The sequence below is a fragment of the Thermobia domestica genome, chromosome 17 (genome assembly GCF_964235325.1).
Source record: "Thermobia domestica chromosome 17, izTheDome1.hap1.1, whole genome shotgun sequence".
Taxonomy (NCBI): Eukaryota; Metazoa; Arthropoda; class Insecta; order Zygentoma; family Lepismatidae; genus Thermobia; species Thermobia domestica.
The window spans coordinates 75,083,609-75,105,906 of record NC_137470.1 but is presented as its reverse complement, the minus strand read 5'-3'; the positions used below and the strand labels follow the sequence as shown (position 1 = coordinate 75,105,906).

The 22,298-nt window shown below is 37.3% G+C and overlaps 1 protein-coding gene across 1 annotated transcript in view; it reads left to right on the top strand.

Annotated features, from left to right (window-relative positions):
- The window catches only part of LOC145674059 (Fanconi anemia group A protein homolog), a 104,635-nt gene that overhangs the window by 9,679 nt on the left and 72,658 nt on the right, over positions 1 to 22,298 (top strand). The window contains exon 4 of the mRNA XM_081743883.1: positions 3,956 to 4,185. Coding sequence (XP_081600009.1) covers positions 3,956 to 4,185 — 230 coding nt within the window. The remainder of the gene's footprint in view (positions 1 to 3,955; positions 4,186 to 22,298) is intronic.

Here is a 22,298-nt window from a genome sequence, read left to right as displayed (position 1 = left end):
GTCATGCGAAAGGGGAAGGTGCAGTGAACTATAGGACAGCAGCTCTTTGGTTCTAAGAATTTTGTGCAGATTGTAAAAATGTCGAATCAGTCAAGGTCCGGCCACCCCGGGGTAGCAGATTCTGAGGTCATACACCACACCTTTGAGGAAACTCCATTCAGCAGCACACGACGATTGTCAAACCAACTCTGCATGGCCCAGTCCACTGTAGCGTGTTACCTTCTCAAACTCGGGCAAACTATCAGGGGCTGCTGCATTGTGCCACATGAGTTAACCCCAGGTCAGGCCCAGAAAAAGAGTAGATGTGCGTTTGCTGAAACATATTGTTTTCGAAATTTGAATGTGCAAAAACAAGGCCCAACTTCTAGAACCGATACTCAAATAGGACTGTTTCGATCATGAAGTCATGCTGTGTGTGTGTGTGGGGGGGGGGGGGACTACGTGGAAGTAATTCACTTCGAATTCGCATCTATTGGCTGTACCATCCATACTGATCTTTATTCCGAACAGTTGGAGCGGATGTATGCTGAACTCTATATCTTATATTGGTAACCGAAGGCGCGCCCTACTCCAACAGGTTAACGCAAAACCATAGTAGGCTCGAGACACGCAACAAAATGCAGGAACTCGATGTCGAACTAGTACCACACCCTCCATACAGTCCTGACCTTGCTACTTCGGATTATCACCTGTTTCGATCCATAACGCACTTCCTGAAATCAGGATGCTTCACTAACCAGCAGGAGGTAGAAACAGCAGTGACTGACTTCTTTGCCTGAAGACAAGACATGGTATCGACATGGGATCAAGAAACTGGCTGGCAGGTGGGTGCAGACAGTTCAATACGAGGGGCTATATTTTGAATGCTAACCTGCTTTCATTGTAATGTAACAAACACAAGTATGTTGTGTACCAGAATATTGCAAGACTTTAACTCATCCTTTTATTTGTGTTAAGTTGGAAATACATAGTGATCGTTTTCTCTCTCTTCAAATAATTGCAAAATAATAGGTATAATCAATCAGATTTCTAATATAACTGCTGCCTTATCATGTGTTTCTTTAAAACTTACTCGGGATGATTCCAAAGTTGAACCTTGAATCTGGGGACACCCAATATGGTTACTGTAAGGGTTTGACGACAAGTTGCAAAACAGGTTTCAATGCTTTGCCCGGAATTACCCCCCTTCCCCCTGTCAGGAGTGGAAATATATACAACAGCTTAACCTATATTTTGTATATCAAATTGCTCCGCATGACTAGTAGATTAAGGATATTACATGCACTACCCAACTATATCCTATATCAAAATAATAAAACCAAAACAAACGTTATTTCACTATAAATATCCCATATCAGTGGACACGTAAAGTTGAGAAAAGCATATCCATAATATCCTGTCAACAGCATATAATTTGGTATCACAACTAATGTGACTCATTGTTATGGCTAGATGTATTTCAGTTTCTATATTTTCCTCGATTTCACCTATATATGTTGTCGGATCAGTACCTTCATTATATATTCGTCAAGTGCTCATCTAGACGAGTTTTTTGATAGGTCATGCGATACAAAAACGTTCAGTAGATTTTGAGTTACTAATTAGGTGAAAACTAGTCATAGTGGTAATTTGGCTCGATCCGAAAAGCTCTTTCTTTGTAGTTATATAGATCTGATTGTCACCCTCTCGCCACAACAAGGCTCGGGTAATCAGAGGTAAGAAGCTTCTGCTCGATATTCTTCGCCGGAGTTTTTGTTTTTGGCCATGTAACTCACACTTCACGGTCCTGGCAAGATGGTGATACCAGCACTTGTCCTTTGTTTTTGAGATGTGAGGACCATGTAACTCTCACTGCCTCACGATCACTCTACGACATGATAGTGAGATTCACTCATATAGAATATTTATAGTGAAATAATCATCTTTTTTTTTTTATGTTTTATCACCTTGGTATAGCATATAATTGGTGCATATCATATTCTTAATCTACTAGTAATAGGGAGTACTTTGATATATAGGTTATACAGATGGTGATCAGAAAAATGGAAACACCTGAACGAAATTGCACCTTACCAGATTAATATGGTGTCGGGCCACCTTTCGCCTTCAGAACAGCCTTGATGCGACGTGGGATGGAGGTATAGAGGTCGTGAATGGTAGCAAGTGGAATTTTACACCATTCCTCGTGCAGGGCATCGACCAGTTCTGTGAGAGAGGATGGAGGTGGAAATCGTCGCCGGAGTCGTGTTTCCAAGACGGACCACAGATGTTCAATTATGTTGAGATCTGGGGATTGGGCGGGCCAGGGGAGGTGTTGAACTTCATCCCGATGTTCCTCAAACCACGCTGCAACAACGCCAGCTGTGTGAATCAGTGCGTTATCATCCTGGAAGATGGCGTCATTCTCCGGGAACAACATCCGGACCATAGGATGCAAGTGGTCTCCTAAAATTGCGACATAGTCGTTGGCAGTGATTTGTCCGCTAAGTGTGACCACAGGACCCAATGAAAACCATGATATGGCGGCCCACAGCATCACCGAGCCGCCGCCATGTTTCACAGTTGGGCGGAGACACTGCAGATCATAAGCTCTTTTGGGCGTTCTCCACACATAAACACGGCCCGTGGTTGGGAATAGGGTGAAGGTGAAGGATGACTCATCCGACCATATCACACGTTTCCAGTCCTCAACGGTCCAAGTTGCAAGGTCGCGGCATCATTTGCAGCGTGCGAAAGCGTTATGGTCCCTGATGAGCGGTTTGGCCCGTAAGTTCATGTCATGTAATTCGCGGCGGACTGTGACTGTCGAAACAGGGTGGGGGAGGTGCTGATTGAGTTCCTCCGTCACTTGCTCCGCAGTGGCACGACGGTTCTGCGTGACAATGCGCTTCAATACCCGGTGTGACCTGTCACTCATGATTTTCTTCCTCCCACTGTTCCGCTTACCCGATATGGTTTTCCCGTGTGTTGTGTAGGCCGTCATCACCTTCGACACTGTCCAACGCGACACACCTAACACAGTAGCCACTGCCGTCACACTCACTCCACATAACCGCGCACCAACAATTTGCCCTCTTTGAAAATCTGAGAGGTCTCCTATTTTACACTACCTCCGTCTGCTGCAGCCACTGGACACTGGTGTTCCACTGCGCCTGACGTAGTATGGAGACCGACCTAACACACCACCACCAGCGGTTCGGCGCTGCGGGCGCCACGACACCACTGCCAACCCATACATCTGACGTGTTGACTACTACAGGTGTTTCCATTTTTCTGATCACCATCTGTATAAATCAAGTTGTTCTGTATGTTTCCAACCCTGAAGGGGTGGGGTCACTTTTGGGCAAGGAATTGAAATCTGTTTTGGAACTTGCTCGACAAACCTTTTCAGGAAATATATAAGTTATCCCCAGATTCAAGGTTCAACTATGGATTCATCGCGGGTTAGTGATAATATATGTTCTTTGAAAAGACATTTGTTTATACGAGTAGCTTTACATCCCTCTTTAGCACCTTAGATATGTGAATTGTGGATTTATAGTCTAACGTGGGATACATACTACTTGCAACTCTACTGGAAATCGCAAAATGGTCTACCACGTGAGATACAGAAACCTAAACCTTTTCACTACTAGAGTAGTAATAAAATTTACATGATGTATCTGTGTGTCCAAGTGGTCAATAATTTCGCACATTTATGGTATCTCTTTTTATGTTAGTGTGCATCTGAATTGAATATTTTGTTTCTACGTGAATTTTCTCGTGTCTGAGTGGTTAGCGCTTTCGCCTTTGGTACGAACCAAGACCTTTGGGTAACCCATGTTACCGGTGGCAGAATATGTGACGACTCCTGCGTTAAACTGTAGATCGTGTTTTATATAGTCCAGGTGCTGCACAGGGAAGTTAAATGATTGATTCCTCTCAGCGTTTACAAAATATCCAAATTCTTTCACAGAATCTTGCACCTCCGTGGAAGCTGATCCGTTGACAAATTTTAACTTAGCTCTAAAGAATCTTGTGGATGTTCTCCAACAAAACAGGACTGATATTACCTCGAAGGATGCACTAATAGCTATTTCCGTATCAATGGTGCAATTAACGCTGGTTGAGCGAAGTAAGGCAAAAGAAGTTAACACGTTTTCGCCTGAATCAATAAAAGAAAAAAGTTCTGCACTATATGAACAGGTAAGTTAACTGTAAGTTACTATATTTCATTAGAATTTTTTATTATTTTCTAGTACATGTGGGAGGAAAAGTCACAAACTTCTGGTACAAATTGACCTTAGTTCGAACTCAGGCAATGGAATATTTAGAATCAACAATATTGTTTCCCTGATTTTCCCCCGGGTTTCTTCCGTTTCCTCCCGCTCCCTGCAATCCAACAGTTCTCCCGCCATCATTTTGTTAAATTAATTATTCATCTTTTTTTGAGTGTATATGACTTTACTGATATTTATTTCTTATGATATCATTTCATATGTGTAGATTAATCGCTTACAGTCACTTATGTCGGAAGTGTCACTTCATTTATATTTCAGTTCATTAATTTTGTTAGCGAACTTTTCATCATAGGAAGATGAAACTTGGCATATAAATTAACCTGCATGAAACTTGGCATCTTTGTAAAAATGTGTGACAGTGCTACACTGCTTTCGAAAGTTCGACATCTGGGGAAGAAAGGGGCCGATTGCTAAAATATATTAATTTTCCATTTTGTAGTCATAAAATGGCCAAAATAAGGAATTTTAATTGTTGAAAATGAATCTTGAACATAGCACTTGGATTGACTTAAGATTTTATCATTTCTGTTTGAAATACGTATCCTATTGGGGAAAGGGGTTTAATATACCACTAATAATATTTCGAAAACTTGCTTCTTCTCTTAGGAAGAAAGATAATTTCAACTAGCTTGTGTTGAGGCTTTTAAAAATGTAACCAGTATATATTTTAATAGGAATTGTTTCTTCCATTTCATGATTTTTACAATATATTGAAGAATATATCGACCCCATATTAGGAACCTAGATGCACAATTTTTGGAAACTAAAACTTCGAAGTTCAATTATGGGTCACGATGATTCAGTCATCTTCTATACCCAAATTTGTGACTTTGATCTATTTTTGGGTTTACGTAGAAATTACTTGATGCATGTTTTTTTAAATTAATTCCAACACTTCCCCCGGATCACAAACAAGTTACCTTCCCTCAATCTTATGAGCTCTAAGACTGATGGGTTTTTTAGCTGAGAATTTGGCGTCCACTTCAGCACCAAGACTATATAAGACATGGACTTACAGCTTAACGTTGAATCTCAAACCAAATGAGCTCCCAACAGGAATCAAACTCAGATCTCTCGCACCAAGCTCTAAGACTAGGAGTATACTCCGATGTTTCCACATCATTGTTCTAACAATTATTTTTAAGTTAATCAACATGCACGGCAGTGCATGGCAGCCAAGTTTTGCGAAGAATTGGATTGATTCTATACACAAGCGTTGGAGATGATTAGAAATCTTCAGATACATATATCCTATATTTCACAAAAGCCAAATACTTGTTTACGATAGTTTCCGTGGGACATGCTTTTTGATCGGTAAAATAAATCCACCCATTATTCTTTACGGACTTTAATTGCATCCAGTGGAAATCATTGAAAATCTCAAAGAATACATGCACTATGTTGCTAAGAATGAAACATATATTTGATTAAAAGTATCGTGGAACACATTCTTTTTCATTGGGATTCAACTTCAAATTCTTGACAGATTTTAAATACTATGCTAGGTGGTAGTTGGAAAGTCTTGAAGAAAAGCCTTACTTCTATTGCATCAAAATTAGATCATTTTTGTGAAAGTTATCAAAGAGAATTATTATCTTGTCATTAGAGACACGAATTTGTGGTAAATAAGAACTCGTAATTTCGTAATAAAAATATGCGTAAAGCGGGATAAAATCGGTGAATAAAAATTCAATGTAAGAACACTATTTTCCTTGGCAATTACAATGAATTACCTTTTATTTCACCTTAATTTTCACTCATCATGACATGAGCTCATGCATTACTATATTAAACAATATTTGATTTTTAAAAAAAAATAACGCTAAGCATCCTCATTGAATAAAAGTATCATTTAAACAACAAAGCACGAACACAGAAAACATTAACAAAAAAAAAAAAAAAAAAAAAACTTTAGTGTTCACAGTTTACTTACGCAAATAACACGTAAGCTTTGTTTCAATGTTTTCTGGTGTTAAATTTGTTATTTTGTCGGTAACACAAAACAACAATTTCTTTTTGTGATTTTCACTTTCATTGTGCTTGAGACACGAATCGCAATAGTCTAGTCTAATATTACAAAATTTGCACACAACTATTTTTTAACGTTCGTCAAAAACGTAATAACTATGATCTTTATATTCTTGTGCTCTATCGTAACATGTGATTTTGGGCATTGTACCGATTGCTTTGCCGTTCAGAAGTACACGAGAGAAATCTGGGACCATACTCGTTGCAGCCAAGAAAACACAAACTGAGGGAGGGCTGGCGCCAGGCAGCCGGCGGTCCAATGTTTTATTGTGATAGAAAAATGACGAACTAGTAGCGTTTGCTGACGGTCAAGTATGCAGGCGGGAGAAATAATGGCAATGAATAAATTGTAAAAGCGTCAAAAAATTGTCAGTTTTGCGTAAATGTTGTGGAATATCGAGACTTGTTGCAAATTTCGCTAACTCGACAGAATTTCGCGTTTAATCGCGAGCGTTATATGGCCTAACAAATAGTGAAAAATATATATATTTTATTTACACAACATTCTCATACAAAACTGATACGTTTTGCGTCACCAAAAAATTGTGCCTCTACTTATCATATAATTTCATTAACCTTTATTTTACGGCTGTCAGTACACTGCCAGAATAGTAAATCCGTTCTTTCCCGCGTGGCACTGTACTGACACAGGCGAAATGTTTACTTTGACCCGCGAGCACACATATTTTTTTTTTAAACTGATGTGCCTTATTGTATGAAGAGATAGTCCATAGTGAAAGGAACCAAAAACGTTGGTTCTCAACCGGTGTGCTCGCGGGTCAAAGTAGACCTTTCGCCTGTGTCAGTACAGTGCCACGCGGTAAAGAACGGATTTACTATTCTGGCAGTGTACTGACAAGCCGTAAAATAAAGGTTAATGAATCTTTGAAATTTGGGAAAATTTACCTCCTTTTACCAACTTATCCTTGATCGGTTTCAGCCACAACCATTGCAGATGATTGGAATCCCCAAAGAAAGTATCCAGTACGTTTTATCGAGTACTAAATAAATTTTACATAGTTCCTACCAAAAATGTTTTTTTGTATGTAAAAATTTGCAACATTGGAAATAATTTATGTCCTTACTCTTCATAGCTACTTGCAACATCAAACAATAAGATTGTTTTGAAAGATTGGAGAAAGGATCATAAAGTTTCATTACAATCGAATAAGCTTTACGAGAATTATACTGGAACAACCAGACAGAGAAACGGACAGAAACACAAATGTTATTTGAGTCAAATGATAGAAAGTCGCTACGTTTGTTTCAATTACGTGTATACTTAGTTTGGGATGTAAGCTTATTTCTATATTTTATTAATGGAAGATGAATCTAGAACACCCTTACTCTTAATCTAGAATTATACTTACTGTCATATATTATCTTGTCAAAAAAAGTAAGAAAAATGAATAGAATGAAACCAGATCTAAATCTGTAATACTACATTTTATACGTAATCGAGAAAAAAAAAAAGTGTACTTCGTTAAGATTCGAACATGAACCAGCAGACATGTAGATAAGGACGGTACTCACTATACTAAGTATTCACGTGCTGCACTTCTACGATAAAATTTAAACATTCAAGTGATGTTTATATTTCTATTGTGTAAAACTTAACATATAAGAGTTACTCTGTTGTCCTTGCTTCGTACACTATTGTGTTATGTGTTGCGTAGACTGTATTAAACTAACTAACTCTATGGCCTATGGAACCCGGAGGTTCAGTGCCGCGTTCACAAAAGCTCTCCACTGACTTCTATCCTTAGCTAATTGGATCCAGTTTCTACTTTGTATTCCTATCTCTGCGAGATCCATCTTAATATTATCCTCCCATCTGCGCCTAGGTCTTCCAAATGGTCGTTTTCCTATGGGTCTACCAGTCAAGACTTTGAAAGCGTTTCTACTTTCTTCCATTCTAGCTACATGACCTGCCCACCTAAGCCTCCTAGACTTGACGACCCTGACAATGTTGGGTAAACCGTATAAACTATGTAGTTCCTCGTTATGAAGCTTCCGCCATTCCCCATTCTCGTTCCTCTTGGGTCCGAATATTCTTTTCAGGATCCTGTTCTCAAATTTTTTCAGTCTATGTTCTTCCCTCAGAGTAAGCGACCATGTTTCGCAACCATACAGAACAACAGGCATGATTATCGTTTTATATATTTTAAGCTTCAAATTCCTCGACAGAATTCGCGACGACAAGAGATTTTGAACCGAATAGTAACACGAATTCCCTGCTTTTAGTCGACATTTAATTTCTTCGTGAATATGATTTTCGTCTGTTAATATTGATCCTAAATATTTGAAAGTATCCACTTTATCAAAAGTATTATTTAATATTTTAACGCATCCATAATTTGCCGTATTACGGTCCCGACGCACTTCCATGTATTTAGTTTTCTCTGCATTTACTTCTAAACCCATGTCCCTGCAAGTGTTTAATAATATCTCTGCATTTATTTCTACTGTTCTCCTATCATCCCCTATTAAATTTACATCGTCAGCATATGCCATAACCTGGTGAATGCCGTTCAACTCTAGGCCCTGGTTGCTATCTTTGATTTTCCTTATGTATTTGTATTTGCGAACGTAATATATTTTGTTTTTCTTTTTTCAAGATTCACAGCTTTAAGTTTTAATAAGGCCAATCAAATGCTTATGTAAACTGAATTTTCCCATACCTCTCATAACTAGAAGGGGCAAAATATACTATTCTGTAAACAATCAAGAAAATCTTTTTATTGTGACAGATAATACCTATCTTGAACTAAGGTTCTTTCATTTCACTTTTATTAAAACGTCTGTCCTAATGGCGAGAGGGAGTTTAACATGTGCCAAAAGTAAAGTATCTGACTAGTTTCTCATGTTAGGGAGATAAAACTTGGTGTATGAACTCCTTAGTAAGAAGAAAGGGACACGTGCCGTAACGTTTTCGGAAATTCTTCTTTTAAGGGGAAGAAGGGCAATATCTACTTTTTTATCATAGTCGTGAGGAAAGGGATGATACGTTTGATTTTTTTGATTTTTTTTTTTAATTGAGTTAGCACTTGGCTCTGGCCGGATCTTTGAAATGTCACCTAACGTAAAATGGGTACTCCAAGTGGAAGAGGGCTTCAAAATTAGTGCAAAAAATAAAATTTCACAGGACCCCTTCAAGTTGGGAAAATGAAACTCAGCGTATAAGCTCATTATAAAAAAAATAAACGAATATTTATTTCAGATTCTTTGAAAATTTTGCATTTACGAAGGGGAAGGAGTAATTTGAAATAACTTCTCCTACTCATACAAATCAAAGTTGTCTATATCGTCACGGGAAAACAGCTACATTACTTGAAATTAATTTTTATGAGTATAGCGTGTTCTCAAGCTGTTGTTTTATAATGTTACTTTTATTAAACTGAATGTTCTCAGGGAGAGGTAAAGATTAAAAATGTGTGCGAAAAATAGAATATCTTAGTAGCCCCTTTAAGTTTGGAAGATGAAACTCCGAACATAGATTAGTTATTAAAAATGAGTTGTCATGTATCCCAGTGGCCTCAAAACTTCTGTTTCTAAAGAAGAAAGTGTGTAGTTTCTATGTCTCTATTTTGATTTTTGATTTCCCATTTTGTATTCAGAAAAATGGCCAAAGTGAGATAACAGTTGAAGTGTTTAAAAATTATTATTTGAATATGGACGTAATTAACACTTGGGTTCACTTGAGATTTTATACTTCGATTAAAATGCATATCCTAAGAGGGCGAGGGGATTTAAATGTAGCTTTTAAAAGTTCTCCATAGAATATTCGTTTTCTTACGAAGAACGTGCATTTCAACTAGTAATATATATATATATATATATATATATATATATATATATATATATATATATATATAAATTAGTGAAGTTTTTTACACACGAAAGACTAAAAATTAATTGATCCTTTAATTGATTTTTCAAAATATATTTTGAAAATACTTTTTTATTTTAAATTAATCGACTACGATCCTAGAGTATCCGACCTAAATCTGGACAAAAGTTGCTAGAAGTCTAGAGCAAAAGTGGCATTACAACCCACCAAGGAGAGCTGACGAGCTATGGGAGCTAGTTCTTAATGCATGGGTGAAAGTGGCACAGACACATCGATATGTCACTAGCTTAGATGACTCCTTACAAAGGCGACTAAGAGCTGTAATAGAAGCTAATAAGGGCTACGCAAGAAACTAATCTTGAATGAAGTCACAGCCAACACGAAAAGTTCTTTATGAAGCTCCCTACTTGCATCCATTTCTTTTGTAACTGGACTTCAAATGAGACTTAAAATTTCCCTGCGTACTTCTACAACATATATATATTTGTGATAATATATCCAAGGTTTCCCGTGGGCAGTTGTTAGTGTTCTTACTTTCAAAGCAATAGATCTAGGTTCGATCCCCGGTGAGGTACTTTTTTTCTAACTAGTAACATTTGTTTCAAAATCATTCACTCATGATGTAGAATATTTGAAATGACGACATAGCAACGAGTAAGAAAAATAACCATCTGTCAATGTTGCTTAGAGAAGACATTGAAATCCATTATATCAACAAAAATAAAATAAACAAAAGAAAAAAAACGCGAACTAGTAAACAATAAAAAATTTAAACGAAAGGAATACAATGCACAAGATAATGATTCTAATAACCACAAAGTTGTGAGGAAAAAGTCTACTTGCTATAATGAGAACAAAGAAGCTATATTGGTATAGATATTTTTTTCACTCAAATCTTGTCAGTCACCTGAGAGAATGTTTCGTCTAGGAAACTTTTCCTAATGCAATCGAATACATAAATTATAAAATACCTCACTACTATGAAATGCAGGCAGCATATGTACGAATTTCCTAAACTAAATTACAACTCTCAATAATGTATACCCTTGACCAGAAAGCAGTCTAGAAAGACTAGCTGAAATGTCTTTTCTTTTCACAAGAAAAATAGATTTATGCAAAATATTTGAAAGGTATAACCGAACTTCTTTTCTCCTCCGTCTGAAACACTGGCCACGTCCATTTATTTTAGGACTTCATATTTCATGTTTCAAATCCCCAACATGAGAGATCCTGAGATACTTTATTTTTACATACATTTTGAACCTCTTCCTTCTCCTTAGGATAAGCATTTTAATCAAAGTGACATGACAAAATTTCCGGTTCAATATACAAAGAGAGTGCCGCGAGCTTTTCAGCGTAGTCTTGATCAGTTCTACTCGTCCCCATCCAACTACTGTAACCCGTAGAACCGTTCGACGAATCTTATGAGTATTTAAAGTCCCATTCCTATAAAAATTCAAATAGACCAATGACTCCTTTTTGGTTATTTGAATCAATGGCTTGCATTTTAGAGACAATTCGTGTAAGGATCCCACACAATCCTTATGGAAATTGGATTTCTGTGGGATTGCTTAAAATCGTGATATGTTATAGAAATTGTTATCCTGAGAAAAAAATCACAATGGGCACAATCACTAATCACTAACCGTTTGGCCACTACATAGCCACATTTTTGAAAACACAAGAAGATAACGATATTCTGGATTTCAGTAGAAATTACTGAAACCGTAATATGTTGTAGATATTGTGATTGTGAGGAAAATTCCCAGTAGGCGCAACCACCAATCACAAACCGTTTGGCTACTACAGGGCCACTTTTTTTGAAAATAGCCGAAGATAACGATATTCTGGAATTCGGAGGAAATGATTGAAACCGTGATATGTTTTAGGTATTGATATCCTGAGGAAAAGTTTCAATGGACACAACCGCCAATCACTAATCTTTTCACCACTACAGGGCCACTGTTTTGAAACCACCAGAAGACAACGGTGTTCTAGATTTCAATAGATATGACTGAAACCGTGATATGTAGTAGATATTTTGATTGTGAGGAAAATTCGCAATGTGCGCAAGCACCAATCACTAACCGTTTGGCCACTACAGGGCCACATTTTTGAAAACAGCCGAAGATAACGATATTCTGGATTTCGGTGGATATGACTGAAACCGTGATATGTTGTAGACATTGTGATCATGAGGAAAAGTCTCAAAGGGCATAACTATCAACCACTAATCGTTTGGCCACTACAGGGCTACTTTTTGAAAACAGCCAAAGATAACGATATTCTGGATTTAAGTGAAAATGAACGAAACCGTGATATGTTGTAGATATTGTGATCCTGAGGAAAAGTCTCAGTGGACACAACCACCAATCACTAACCGTTTGGCCACCACAGGACCTCTTTTTGAAAACAGCCGAAGATGATGATATTCTGGATTTCAGTGGAAATGAATGAAAGTCTGATATGTTGTAGATGTTGTGATCCTGAGAAAAAGTTAAATTGTGGCTAGCGAACAATTGTAGGTCAGTTGGTATATCATTTGTTCGCACTGGAGAGGTTTCGATTGGGCCCTCCATCCTGGCTGAGGTTTTCAGGTGTTCTCCTTTGTCCAGCAAAGTGAATATCAGGATGTTACCTATGGTTAAGTGGTGTTAGCCACTACTCTCCCCATCCCTTTCCGTGTTGGGTAACTGCTTAAGTACGTCATCCCTCTTTCATGACATGCTTAGGTGAAAGTTGAACATCTGTGCAAGGAAATGTAAATAGTTGCTAATATTATAGGTGCCGCCGCACTCTACTACCTGGTGTGCAGTGACGCTAAGTTGGCACTCTGAAGACAGGTAGGTTCAATCCCTGCTGCAGACGCTCTTACTGACGTTTTCCAATTCTTTTCACAGACGAATGCCCTGATAATACTTGAACGACAAGTCTAGTCATTAACGTCCCTGTTTCGGTATTCGAATTAGTGTTCTAGAATGGCTGTACAGTTGACTTGACACGTGCATCCATCACAGTTGCCAAAGCAGTCTAGAAATACCAACGAAACGTCGGTGCAATCATCATACTTACTTTCAATGAATAAAATCCTTTGCTACTGAAATATACACATACTGTGTATATGTTTCACCAAACAACCACTGATGGGTTTTGCGCCCATTCATGACTTTTTGTAAGGATAAGAAAATCTAAACCTTTCATGGTTTCATGCAATCCCACTAAAATCTCAGAATTTCATTACCTTCCTCTGTTTTCAAAAAAGTGGCATTATAGTGGCCAAATGGTCAGTGATTGGTGGTTGCGTACATTGAGACTTTTTCTCAGGATGACAAGATCTACAACATATCAAGGCTTCAGTCATTTCCACCGAAATCCTGAATATAGCTATTTTCGGCTGTTTCAAAAAAATGGCCTCGTAGTGACCAAACTGCCAGTGTCTATTGAGATTTTTTCCTCAGATTACAATATCTACAACATATCACGATTTCAGTCATTTCCATCGAAATCCAGAATATCGTTATCTTTGGCTGTTTTCAAAAATGTGGCCCTGTAGTGGCCAAACGGTTAGTGATTTGTGGTTGTGTTCATTGAGACTATTCCTCAGGATCATAATTTCTATAACATCACGACTTCAAGAAATTCCACCGAAATCCAATTTCCATAAGGATTGTGCGAGATTCTTTATAACATTCAAATTTCTCTTTCTTTATTTCGAAAGTGTTCAATATTTAGATTTGCTTAAGTTGAAGGCGTGCTCTGTAGTGCGCAATCAGTTCATTAAAAATAGCGTGATTCAGTATTTAAAAAAAAAAATCCATATTTGGAGTGGAAAAGGAGGACAATTTCTACAATATTCAAATTTTCAGTTTTATATTTATTACATCTTCTTCTACGCAGAAAGAACACTTTCTTAGTATTGATAAAATTAAACAACCGTAACTTATCCAATGATTTCTCTTGCCCGCAGGAATCATTTCGTGTTTTCTTTGGGAGGGTGCCGGGGGCAGAATCTCCAGTATACACAGTTTCATGTTTTTTATTAGTATATTATTATACAGTACTATTGATTAATATATATATATATATATATATATACAGGGTGTTTCAAAACAGTACCGACAACGTTTAGCAGGTGATTCCTGACACCAAGATAAAACAAAAAGTATGGACCAACCTGGGTGTACAAATGCTTCCTTTCGGAGTTATAGGCTGCCGAAAACATGAAAAAATTGTTTTTAAAGATCCATAGCTCCAAAACTATGGGACCCACCGTAGTCGGATCAACACTTCTCTTAAGAACCAGTGTGTGCGCTATCCAAAAATACATGTTTCACAGTCGTAAGGTACTCAAGCAACAATTTTTATAGAGGGAGTTTGGTTATGGGCATATAATTTGAAGTGACCTTCAGCTACCTCTATAAAAACTGTTGCAGAAGTACCGCAGGATTCTGAAACTTGGATAATTGGATAGAGCACATATTAGTTTCTATGTAAAGTCTTGACCCGACTACGGTATGTGCCATAGTTTTGGGGCTATGGACCTTTAAAAATCAAATTTTCATGTTTTCGGCAGCCTATAACTGTGAAAGGAAGCATTTGTGCACCCAGGTTGATCTACACTTTTTGTCTTATCTTGGTGTCAGGAATCACCTGCCAAACGTTGTCGGTGTTGTTTTGAAACACCCTGTATATTGAACTCAGTTGCTGCTTTTGCCCGTCTGCTCTCCAAAAATGACGCCCTGCTTGCGCGAATTACTAAAGAATTAGTTTCTAAGGTGAACATCTTTCCAATATGCTTTCTCTTCAAGAGTAAACATTATACTATGCTGTATTGGGATTTAGCGTCTCTTTCAACACCGAGGTTATCTAAGACCTGGATGTATTGTTACACTTGGAATACCAACCACATGAGTTCCCGCCGGAATCGAATATCGATCTTCCACGCTGGAGTAAACGTTAGAGACAAGAGAGAAAGAGTTGTGATTTTATTTACTATACAGTATATGTTCTAATTTGCTCTGCTACATACCTGTGATATATTTTTATTAATTTCTTGCATTCAAACATCTATGCTCTTTGTCAGGAAAATACAGATTCTTTATTTAAAACAAAAAATGCTTAGCTAGAATTCGAACTATGTTAGAAATAAAGATAAGCACGCGAATCCATTACGTAACGAATCCATTACGGTGTACTTTTCACAGGCTTTAATCTCACATCATTCACTATGCGAGCTTTTATTTTTATCATCTTTTTCTCGTATTTTATGATTATTTTCTACATGTCACCTGAATATTTACTTGGCAGCAATTTCCAGATGGTCTATTGCTATTAGAGAATACACACATCGCACTGTAACAGAAGGGAGCGAAAATAGATTTCGCTTCTAAGCAGATCCGAGGTACGTACGGATCTATATTCAACTTTTTGGACTTAATCACTGTAAGGCAGTTCCACTTTTTGTGACCAGAAGTATACAACATTCAAAACTCCCACCTTATACTGAAAGCGTGACTAATTTTAATTTTCCCGCCGGGAGCTCCCTCGTGGCTAAGCGGTTAGCGTACGCGCCTTTCGCGCGGGAGACCCGGGTTCGATTCCCGGCGGGAGCTCATTTGGTTCGGATTTCACGTTAATCAGTAGATCCACGTCTCATATAACTTCGCTGCTGAACGGGACGTAAAAGTCAAAATCAATCAATTTTCCCGCCGAATTAATATCGTTTTTTTTTTTTATTACATATGTTTTTCTGACATTTTTTCCCCATGGAAGCAAGTAAGTTGGACTAACAAAATTTACGGAGGTATGTATTTATGTCCTTGAGGACACTTGCCTTTTTTTTGGCAACACTTAATTTTGAGGGGTGGTCCAGTGTACCCCTCCCAAAATTGAAGAAGAGTACACTATTATACCTGTGCCGTATTCAAGAGAACAGGTTCACCTTCAGTGCGAGCGCTCCCGAGTTCGATTCCCGGTGGGAGCACTCGGTCGAAAAAGTGTAAAAAGTTTTTTCAGGCCAACCATCCTGAGTGAGGTTTTCCTCATTTACATCAGGCAAATGTCGGAATGGTACCTAACACACAGGTTGCAGGCCACTTCCTTCCTCCCGTTTCCTCGGTTATTGTAATCGCCGAGGGACGTTATCCCTCAAACGTGACGGGCTAACATTGCCATAGATGCCGAAAGCCCTGACATCTAAATCCTAAATCAAGAGTACAAGTACCTTAATTGATCCACCTAACCATATGTTGTAATAAAGCAACATCAAAGATGTTAAATTAAGTCAATATCCTAGATGGTAAGACGTATTGCATTTTATTGCGGATTTACTTTTTTTAACCATAGAAGGGAAAAAGTAAGACCAACCTAATTTACAGTGGTATATGTTTGGGTCCTAGAGAACATTTATCAAGTTCTGTTTTTTCGGTAATTCCCAAATTTAAGGGTGATCTTATGTACCCTTCCCAAAATATTGAAAGGGGTGCTTCAACATACTCAAGTCTTATGAATGAAAATGGACTCATGTTCTCAATCATATAACCATATCTGGTAATAAAGCCTCATCAAAGAGGATCATAGGTCAAAACCTCCGAAATTTACATTTTTGGTATTATTTTTTACTTTTAAAAACGAACAAGGTGGACACCCCAAACTACAGAGATACATACCCTGGTCCTATACTATGATACTAAATTTTTAAATTTGGCAATTTCCAAAATTAAGGAGAGGTAGTCCTACGTATTCCTATCAAAATTTAGGGGATCGGCCAAAATATTCCTGCCAGAAAAAAAGAGTGGTTGTCCTATGTGGTCCTAGGCCGGGGACCCAGGGTCCTGAACCAGAGGCTATTGAGGGAAATATCGAGCCAAGGCAAGCCAGAATTACTATCAGTTTCTAGAAATCTTCTATCTTCACTTTGAAGTCTAATTTTTTAGTACACGAAGTTTCATTTACACATAGTAATAATAATAATAATAATAATAATAATAATAATAATAATAATAATAGATGGTGGTGGTGATGATAATAATAATAATAATAATAATAATAATAATAATAATAATAATAATAATAATAATAATAATAATAATAATAATAATAATAATAATAATAAATAATCACACATGTATTTTTCGTGTTAGAAGTAATGAAATACTTGAAATATTTTTAAATATTAAAATATAATATTTTGGAAGATACAAATATTTTAAAGATATATGCATGCTTTCAAGATTTGAATACGAAATTATTTTATGTGTTGAATAAGATAATATTTGATACACTTGTCACGCTTGAGTCGAACAATGAAGTAAATATGGGTGCACAAATATTTTATTTTGTCTTTTTTCATATTCTAGATTAGATCTTTAGGAATTAAGTATGTTCATGATTTCTTTATGATGTTATTACGTTGTATATCCGTGATAAAAAGGCACTAAATAATAATGATGATGATAAATTGAGATGCTATACAGTAAGAATTGAATAAACGTTGAATTCATAAACTTTTGTGTCTGATGCCAATGTTTTTCACTTTATATTGTACGTTACTATCAAGAAAAGAACTATGTGAATTCTAATTAACAAAAAATATTTGTAAGTATTTATGTTATATTAGTAATAGCGATGGATGAGTATTATTAAGTATTCCGCCTTTTGGTAGGTCCTGGGCTAATGAGGTTTTAGGTTTGCGGCTGGAAATATTTCTTCCAAGTTATTCTTAAGAGTAAACGTTCAATTATCAGATGCTTGATTCACACACCAACACAGCACCAAATCCATTCACAGAAATCAAGAGGTGCTAATTCGTACATTCCAACCATTTCTGTAACTTGTTTTAGTAGATAAAAGTCTATGGTTTCTATAAAATATAGTAGCAGCACACGTAAAGGTACGTTAAGGTATGTTGAGAAAGTGGTGGAAAGGATTCTGATCTCTGTGTTGAGTACAGAATATATCTTGAAGTGATAAGCAGGACAAGTCTCATGCCTCTGTATGATTGATTGGCTCTCTCAGCTGATATGAACTCGTCTCTACTCCGTCCATATCTCTCATCCCAGTTCCTGATTTCCTAGCTTTTATCAAATCCACTGCACGGTTGTCGCCTCTTACGTCAGCAATTAGTAACCACGTGCCGTTATGGGATCTATGTTGCCAAAGAAAAGAAACTGCAAGTTTGCAGGGTAGTCCCATTACACTTGAAAATAAGTTACATAAACCACTAAACGTACGCAAATAACTACACGGAAAGAACTGAATGACATGAACAATAATGCTTTCGAAAAGTTTTATTGAGATAAAAAAAAAAAAAAAAAAAAAAAAAAAAAAAAAAAAAAAAAAAAAAAAAAAAAAAAAAACCATTAAGTGTCCAAAGGATCAGTCTGTCGACCGTCATTCTCATGACAAAGGATAGTACGCCACCAGGTTCTGTGCGACATTTTGCGGAGCATTGCAGGTGTAATTTGAGTGAAAGCTTGTTTCACAGCTTCTGTCAGATCGACAATAGTATCGTTGTCCGGCAATGGTATCGTCGCTTTCAAGACCTAAAGTTGTTTTCAGGTTTGTTGCAGCAGGTAACGGGTTTGCTGCGTTGCTTCAATAATCGAAACATTTTCGTCTTCCGTTGTCACTTGCAGTCTACTCAGTTTCGCTTTAGTTTGTAATTCCTGTTCCCCTTCTTCTTCGAATCGTTCAATTCAGTATCTTACTGTTTTAATATCTAGGCTCATGGCTCGAGTAACTTACTTTTTAGGCATTCCTGCTTCCATATGCAATTATTCTTCCTCTTGTTATAAAAGACTAATAGCCTACCATCTTTGGTTTATAAAAGTAATTTCCCGTAGACAACAAACAATTATTTTTAAATTCGTTCTGGGGAGGAAATGCTCTTAGAGCATTTTTAACTGCTTTTTATCCTTGAAGGCTACTCAGCACTTCTTTGGTTGTTTGAAGACGATCCTTAAGTCTAGATGCGAGAAAAGGTGCAAGCCAATGAGCGAGAGATGTGGAAATTATGTAGGCGAGGCAAAATTTTGTGTTTCAGTGAGTGTAAACTCTTTGTCATTTGTGCGACATTGTCGTGTGCCAAAATGAACCTTTTCTGTAGAAGAATACTGGGCATAGACATTGTCGTTTTCGTTCACTGTCTTAACCATATCGGTCCCGGCGTCCCCCATGGGGGACATAAAATATGACGATATTATCCTTTCTTTACAACTTTAAAATCAGGCTGGCAACATTGAAAACTGTTTAGGGGATTACCATAAATGGATAATGACCTGTAAACAGTTTTTAATGTTGCCAGTCTGATTTTAAAGTGGTAAAGAAAGGATAATATCGTCATATTTTATGTCCCCTGTGGGGGACGCCGAAACCGACATGGTTAATTGTGATGTAGTTCTATCTGACTTTAATGAAGCTTTAGTGTACCGGTTTCAATGCATCCAAAATGCCTGCACACCTTTTGCCTATAATGTCAAATGATCAAATCATTTAATTCCATACTACAGAAAGCTGGGTCTTCTGAAACTTGCTGATAGACGTCATCTGCATCGACTCACTTTTCTTTAAGACTTTGCACTTTCAATAACCCTCTTACTTATTTCAGCGGCTGCAACCATTAAATGTTCATCACGATCACAATACAAGATCAGGTGTAAATAAACCCCTTTCTCTTCCCCTACACTCGTCGAAATATTACTCAAATGCGTTCTTTGTATTCACTATACGTGCATGGAATGATCTTCCACTCAACATACGACAATCTCAAGTCAGTCAATCTATTCAAGAATTCGGTTGAGCAGATTATCTATGAATCTCCCGCGAGTTACTGATATCGGACAAAAAGCCTGAGTTTTATTCTTCTTACCTTTTATTTGTTTCTCGTATTCACTTAATGTATCTCAATATAATATGTGTTTGTGTGTGTGTGTGTGTGTGTGTGTGTGTAAAATTTGTGTTGTCATTGCAATCTGTGTGTTTTGAATTTATTATTCTATAAAATACCTGATATTATCATATTAATCCTGATGTTTGCATGGTCAAGTGAGAGACAAGGCTTGATTAGCCTTAACTTAAGACTAAATAAAATAAATAAAATAATTTTCTCGTTCTTGTCGGTATGTTGGATTCACCTAATTGGGAAAATTATTGGAAATCACTACGTCTACCGACTACAACGCAGTCATATTACCTGTTTTTGATTCACTCGCACCTTTATGAATTACATAGGAGCTTAAGCACTATGGCTATTGTACAAAATGTCGTCAGCTGATACAAAACTAATCTCGTCACATATTACAGTGCAATCTGGAAATGGATCGTTGCTTACGAGCAACACTGATGTTTGATCTTCCTCATGAGGCGCGAAGTTCTCAAACTTTTTCACCTTTCTGAACTTCTCCAAACTCTGTGTGACGGTGGGACAATAAATGTTGAGCTCTTCTGCAATATCTCGTGTCGTTTTCCACCAATCTATTTCGATGATCACCCTGAATTCATCGTTGTGAACAATAAAACGACATTTAATACTTCCGTTATCTACCAGACGGAAATAACCACTACGAGTTTTGGGAAGAAACCTTCACAATGTGGACCCGTTCGTACTGTCTTTACCTTACATTTTATTATCAGTTATGGCTTCTTTGAGCCTATATGGGTTTGATTATTTCAGCCGAAAATTAGGATCAAGAGCTGTTTGTATATAAGAAAAACTCGCTGAGTTTTTTAGCTCTGGTTATGAGCCATCTGCGGACCACCACCCACAAAGAGCGTCTTAACTCCTGAAAGTTGATGCCTTACGGTTTGACAAGTTTAAAGCCTCACAGACACATTATCGTACATTTTATTGAAATAAAGTAGAAAGATAAAAAGTCTAATAGCATGGACCTAAATAATCTAACATGTTTAGCCTCTTGCGACTGAATTGATTTGATAAAGCAGTTCCAATGCATTGATGAAAATAATAATAATGCTTCTTTTTTACAATGACTCAAGGATCAACACCTTCTAGTGCTAGAGCGGTGGCTCAGTGGTAGAGCGTTCACCTCTGGTGCATGGGGTCCTGGGTTCGATCCCAGCTCGCGCCAAGTGAACATTTCATTCATTTCTCATCATCATAGTCTCCTTTAGCCTAGCCGGCATCAACGTGGGACGTAAAACTTAAGGATTTCATTTTTTTTTTCATTTTGCCTTCTAGTCTATGCTACTTCTACAAACACATGTCTCAATCGTAAACACTTGTTATTGTATACAAACAGTCACCAGCAGACAATAGTAGGACACCAGGAAGACACGAAGTTCGTTTGGATGGGAACCGAAGGCGGACGATGCCTTGCAGAGGACACCCATAAAAGGGGGTCACAGCAAAGCAGAGGCATCAGTTAATAGCGTATCATTAACCTAACAACATCTTCTCCGGGAGCCGCACTGGGTTAAGAAGAATCCTTACCAAACCTTATCTCCGGAGACTGCTGTGAACGAAAGAGATATTCTAACAACAACCTACTTCCCGAGGCTGCAATGGGTGACGGAGGATTCCTATAACTGTCTCCCGAGATCGCTGTGGACAAAGGAAACTCCTTCAAATAAATATATCCCGGAGGTTGTAATGAGCGAAGAGGTTCCTGTAGCAACCTGAATTTAAATTGAACCTACTGTGTGCTGAGGATACATTGAACTTGCTAACACTTATTATTGTATTACAAGGAAACTTTGTAAATTCATTTTATAAATTTATTTTTATAATGGGTGAAGAGCTTACCCCGGACCTTTTTTTTATTTGACTCTACCTAAAACCATTTCAATATATATATAAATTCTATATACATATATACATACAGAATTTTATTATTATATCTCTACATAACAACTAGCGGGACTGATTCAATTTCTAAGTATCTTTAAAGCAGTGATAGAGCTTCATTCTGAAAATTGAAGCTCGAACGTTTGATTGTAGGTTCCGAAAAACATTAAAAAGTACTTACCTATTTTTGAAAACTTCCACTTCTCAAGAAGCCATCCGACAACCTGCCGGCATCTTTAAAGTTTGGTCACAGAATTTCGAAATATCGTCTTCTGAATATAAATGCGAAACCAATATGGTCATCATCCTTTATAGAATGGTCGTCCTCTCAGGCAAA